Here is a 5,000-nt window from a genome sequence, read left to right as displayed (position 1 = left end):
CTCCTCTCGAACGACGAGAGAGGGGAAGGCAGTTAAATCGTAGTCGGTGCGGCCAGGGCACGCTCAATAAGGACTAATGCCCGGCTGCGTGTCCAGCGCCCCAGCCGCGAGGCAAGTCCTCCCCACTCCCGCTGGCGGAGCCTTGTGTGCGCCCTCGGTTCGCAAGGACACCCAGCCGGGGCTAGACTACAGACACTCAGGTTCTGTCTTACCCTTGCCTTCGCTCCGGATTTGGGGCTTGGAAGGCTGGTCAAAGCCATGTACACCAAAGGGCAACTTGTCTGTCGCCTTGTCCTGGGGTGAGAGGCTGCCGGCGGTCCGGCCACCAGGACTGGCCAGATACCCGGGATTGGTCAGTCCTAGGCCCGGGAGCTCTTTCCTCCCGGACACTACCTCGAGCCACCGGGACCACAGGGATGAGGTCCACGGGCCTGGGCCCGCAGCAAAATGCACCCTCCTCGTTGGCAAACTTTTTACCAAAGACGATAGATAGATAGATAGATAGATAGATAGATAGATAGATAGATAGATAGATATAACGACTGCTTTCCCTCCTGCCCACAGCCCTAATTTGCTGCTTATTTAAGAATATGGCCTTTAATGATTGTGCTTTGAGTCTATCAATATTTTATAGTGGAAAAGGGAGTGACAGACTCTTCTCTGGGAACATAATTTAGTTATAATTGATGGTTTGAGTACCTGGGCCCTGTTTTTCAGAGGCCGAGTTGCAGGCAGAAGTGCTTATTTTTTTATTTCCCTCCCTGGGGCCTGATGGGCCACCACCCCAAAGTTAGTTTTCCCGTCCTGCCACCTCTCCTCCCCATACCTGTGCTCTGGTTCTACGGAATTGGGGGGCGGGTGGGGGTGTCAGGGTGTCTCCACAGCCGCCCCCCACCTCTGTTTCTAGAGCCCAGGCAGCGGCCAGTAAGAAAGGGCGTTAATTATGCCTTTTTATTGACAGGGTGCTACATTCTGTGGGAGTCATTCTCTTTTGGAGTCGCCTCCTCCCTCTGCCCCCTCCACTCCTTCCTCTTCCTCCTCCCTTTCCTTCCTCCTCTCCCCCCGCCGCCTGGAGCCGGAGAGGAGATGAGAAGCCCTTGTAGTTTTAAATTCAATGTGACAGTTTCGGAAAGAGCGGATGATGAATCTCCTATTATTGGATCAGTCTATTTGCCGCTCAATGTCTCTCTGTAATTGGAGCAACATCACTTTAAAGGTTCAGAGAGTACAGCATTTCTGGTGAAAAATCCCCACAACACGCCGGTGAATGTTTTAAAGGGAAATCTATTAGTGATTTGCAGAGGGGCGGGGAGCCCGCGGCGGGGGAGGCGCGGGCTCCGGCCAGCGGGGATTGGAGTGGGGGGCTCGCCGGGGACCCCTGCCTGGACCGCTCCCAGAGCCGGCGCCCGCCCAGCGCCGAGCCGCGCCCCTCCCTCTCTGCTGCCCCCCCCTTGTTGTGACAGTTCCTGATACTGTTTATTGAGGTGCATGTCAGGTATAATTAGCAATCGATATGGAAAACGTTTCCTTGCACCCAGCACGCCTCTGACGTCAGAGCCGATTAGCGCTTCTTATTGGTCCCAAATTCCCCGGGCCGCGGCTAATTATCGGGAGCTTGATGTTGATAAAGTAAAGCGCCGGAGTGCGGGCGAAGCATGTGTAGGGCTCCGGGTCCCTGTCTCCGCCGCCGCCGCCGTCCGCGCCTCCCGCCGCTGGCCCACCCCGGCCCCGGCCCGCGCCCCCGCGCCCCGCCGCCGGCCCCGCCGGCCCCCCGCGCGAGATGATGGACGGCCGCCTCCTGGAGCACCCGCATGCCCAGTTCGGGGGCTCGTTGGGCGGCGTGGTGGGCTTTCCCTACCCGCTGGGCCACCACCACGTGTACGAGCTGGCCGGCCACCAGCTGCAGTCGGCCGCCGCCGCCGCCGCCGCCGCCTCGGTGCCCTTCTCCATCGACGGCCTGCTCAGCGGCTCGTGCGCTGCCGCCGCCGCCTCGGTGGTCAACCCCACGCCGCTGCTGCCGGCCGCCTGCGGGGTGGGAGGCGACAGTCAGCCCTTCAAGCTGTCAGGTAGGTGCGGCGGGCGATGAGGGCACGGGGTGGGGGGAGCAGGGCACCCTTGTCGGGCACAGGAGTTGGGTCGCGGGCGGCTGTAGAGCATGTGCAGGCTGCCGAGGCTCGGGGCACTCTCGGTCTGTCGCCCCGGCGCAGGGTCCCCAGACCCAGGCGGCCGACAGGTACAGAGGGGGTAGATGTGGCCTGGGCCCTGGCTGAGCCCTGCGGCGTCCTCTGCGTGCCCGCAGACTCGGGGGACCCGGACAAGGAGAGCCCGGGCTGTAAGCGGCGGCGCACCCGCACCAACTTCACTGGCTGGCAGCTGGAAGAGCTGGAGAAGGCGTTCAACGAGAGCCACTATCCCGACGTGTTCATGCGCGAGGCGCTGGCACTGCGCCTGGATCTGGTCGAATCTCGAGTGCAGGTAAAGACCCGCCGTTCCTCCCAGGAGCCAGCATCCCGCCACGAAGCCGGCCGCGCCGCCCCGTCTTTGTTCTAGGTGGGGGACCGCGGCCCCGCTTCCGAGCCCCCCTAGCGCTCGCCTGGCCGGAGGTGGTGGTGAGGTTCCGGGGCTCAGCGCCTCTCAGGGAGAAAGCCCCATGAGGCTTGGGAGGGGCCGACAATGACCCCGAAGTAGTCAGGACAGCGCTGCGTCCGAACCGGGAGCTTCCTGGTGGGGTTTCAGGCCAAGGCTGGAAATGAGGTCTCAGAGGACTGGGCGGGAGAAACGGTGCGGGGAGGGGCGTAGGTAGTGGGGGAGCCAGCCCGTCTGGGATCTGGAAGAGACCCGGAGCGGTAGACCCTGAGCCTCCTGGCCCTTGCCCTGGGTCTCCGTTTCTCTGTCACCAGCCTGGAGCAAACCCGTCTGTTTGTTTACCTCTCGCCTCTAAAATACTCAGATGGAGACCTGTATTTATTCTTCACTTTGCAGAAGGTTAGCTGAGGAAGGGGAGGTGGAAACTTACACAGTTAACACATGGTGGGGAAAAGGTGTCTGAATCTCTAATATTCTCGGTTATATCTCTCCTCCACCCCACCCCGCGCACTTTGATTTCATTCGAAGACTGCCGGCGTTATGCTTTTAAAAAATACAGCGTCTATTTGGCGGATTAAAAATTCAAGACAAATTGTGCATAATCGGATGTTTCCCTGAAGTCCAGAAATCCTTTTCTGGGGTCGGTGTGGTGGTGAGTCGGGTGTGCGGCCGCAGCTATGGGTGCAGGGCTTTGAGGCAGAGACCAGCAAGATGCCTGTTTAGCACCAATAGCTTTGTCTAAAAAGGTGTTCTCGACCTGTGCTTGCACTGCCCCTCATGACCTCTTCTGTTTGTAAATCCTTTCGTCCAATTTGTGTCACTGTCTTAAGCGAAGACCTCTTCGTTTCTCCCCTGTACAATAATGAGCATTTCTTGGTGACAAGTGAGCGTGGAATTTGCACCAAAAAAAGAAGTATTTGAAAGAAGGAAGGAAGAAGCAGTTACAGCCTTGGAGAGGTTACAGCTTAAAACCTGCACCTTGGCACCAGCAAAGCTCCCTGTGACCAGGCTATTGTGCCGGGTCTCTCCGTGGCCACAACAAAGAATTCGAATTGCGTGATCTCTTGGGGAGGGTGTTGTGCCTGAGGCCCAGCAGGGATTTGACTGTGTGTGTGCAGTGGGGGAGCCAGTGTCCAGCGCAGCTGTTCCCCAGGACAAGGCCTGCAGGGAGGGTAGAAGAGGCTGGATGGGCCCAGGCGTCCTCTGCACGGCCTGGCAACTGGCCTCTTGCTTCCCTGTCTGCCTTCCCCCCTGGCCTAGGCCAAGAACAACTGGTTTCAGGGGCTGTGTTGGTGGCTTGTCCTGGAGCTCCCAGAAAGAAGGACATGCGTGAATATGTTGGGGGGCAGGCTACTGGAAACCCTCCCCATAAGTTTGGCTTACCAGGACCTTCTAGAAGAAGAAGCACCTAGATTTCCCTTTATGGGAACCCCCCAAATCTGGCCTTTGACTCAGTCTCCAGGGGGCCGAAGACAGATGTGGAGGGCAGCTGAGCCCAGCCACTGGTGATCCTCAGGCCAGGCAGGCGGCTTAGAACAGGAGCTGTGAGAAGCCAAGAGGGGCGAGGAGGGGCCCTGCTCCCTGCCTGACTCCAGACCAGGAACCAGACGCCCTCAGGGGCCAGACCCACCGTGCCCAGCGAAGGGGCAGCTCCCAGTTCCCTGAGGTGAGAAGCCAGAGTGGGAAGCTGGCCGAGAGGCCCCATCTACCTTCTTCTGGGTGGAAAAGATGCTCTTTGGAACCTGCAGCTTGAGTACCAAAACCCAGCTCAGGGCCTGCCAGGCCGCTTGCCTTAGCTCCCGCCCCCTGGCCGGAGCCGAGGTTGTACAGGCCTGTCTGGGGGGAGTGGGGAGGCCCGAAGCCCCAGCGGCAAGCCCGCCGCCTGATTGTGCCTTCCTTTCCCCTATCCGGCTGCTCTAGGTCTGGTTCCAAAACCGCCGGGCCAAGTGGAGGAAGAAGGAGAACACGAAGAAGGGCCCGGGGCGGCCGGCTCACAACTCACACCCGACCACGTGCAGTGGCGAGCCAATGGACCCAGAGGAGATCGCGCGCAAAGAACTGGAGAAGATGGAGAAAAAGAAGCGCAAGCATGAGAAGAAGCTGCTGAAGAGTCAGAGCCGCCACCTGCACTCGCCAGGCGGCTTGTCCCTGCACAGCGCACCCAGCTCCGACAGCGACAGCGGCGGCGGCGGCCTGTCCCCGGAGCCGCCCGAGCCGCCGCCGCCGGCCGCCGCGGCCAAGGGCCCTAGCGCGCACGCCGCCGGCGCCGCCGGTTCCGCGCCCGCACCGCCCGGTGAACCGCCCGCGCCCGGCACCTGCGATCCCGCCTTTTACCCGAGCCAAAGAAGTGGCGCCGGCCCGCAACTGCGGCTAGGCCGCCCAGCGGACAAGGACGCGGCCCCGTGTGCGCCCGG

General features: G+C 60.8%; 1 protein-coding gene across 1 annotated transcript in view; it reads left to right on the top strand.

Moving 5' to 3' along the window:
* The window catches only part of UNCX (UNC homeobox), a 7,061-nt gene that overhangs the window by 941 nt on the left and 1,120 nt on the right, over window positions 1-5,000 (top strand). Inside the window, exons 1-3 of the mRNA XM_047713791.1 lie at window positions 1-2,066; window positions 2,300-2,475; window positions 4,507-5,000. The exon at window positions 1-2,066 is cut by the window's left edge and continues 941 nt beyond it; the exon at window positions 4,507-5,000 is cut by the window's right edge and continues 1,120 nt beyond it. Of these exons, the coding sequence (XP_047569747.1) occupies window positions 1,781-2,066; window positions 2,300-2,475; window positions 4,507-5,000 (956 nt within the window). The 5' untranslated portion in view covers window positions 1-1,780. The remainder of the gene's footprint in view (window positions 2,067-2,299; window positions 2,476-4,506) is intronic.

This window comes from Lutra lutra, chromosome 18 (assembly GCF_902655055.1).
Source record: "Lutra lutra chromosome 18, mLutLut1.2, whole genome shotgun sequence".
NCBI classification, from domain to species: domain Eukaryota; kingdom Metazoa; phylum Chordata; class Mammalia; order Carnivora; family Mustelidae; genus Lutra; species Lutra lutra.
The sequence above is the reverse complement of the archived record's forward strand: the minus strand, read 5'-3'. Positions and strand labels throughout refer to the sequence as shown.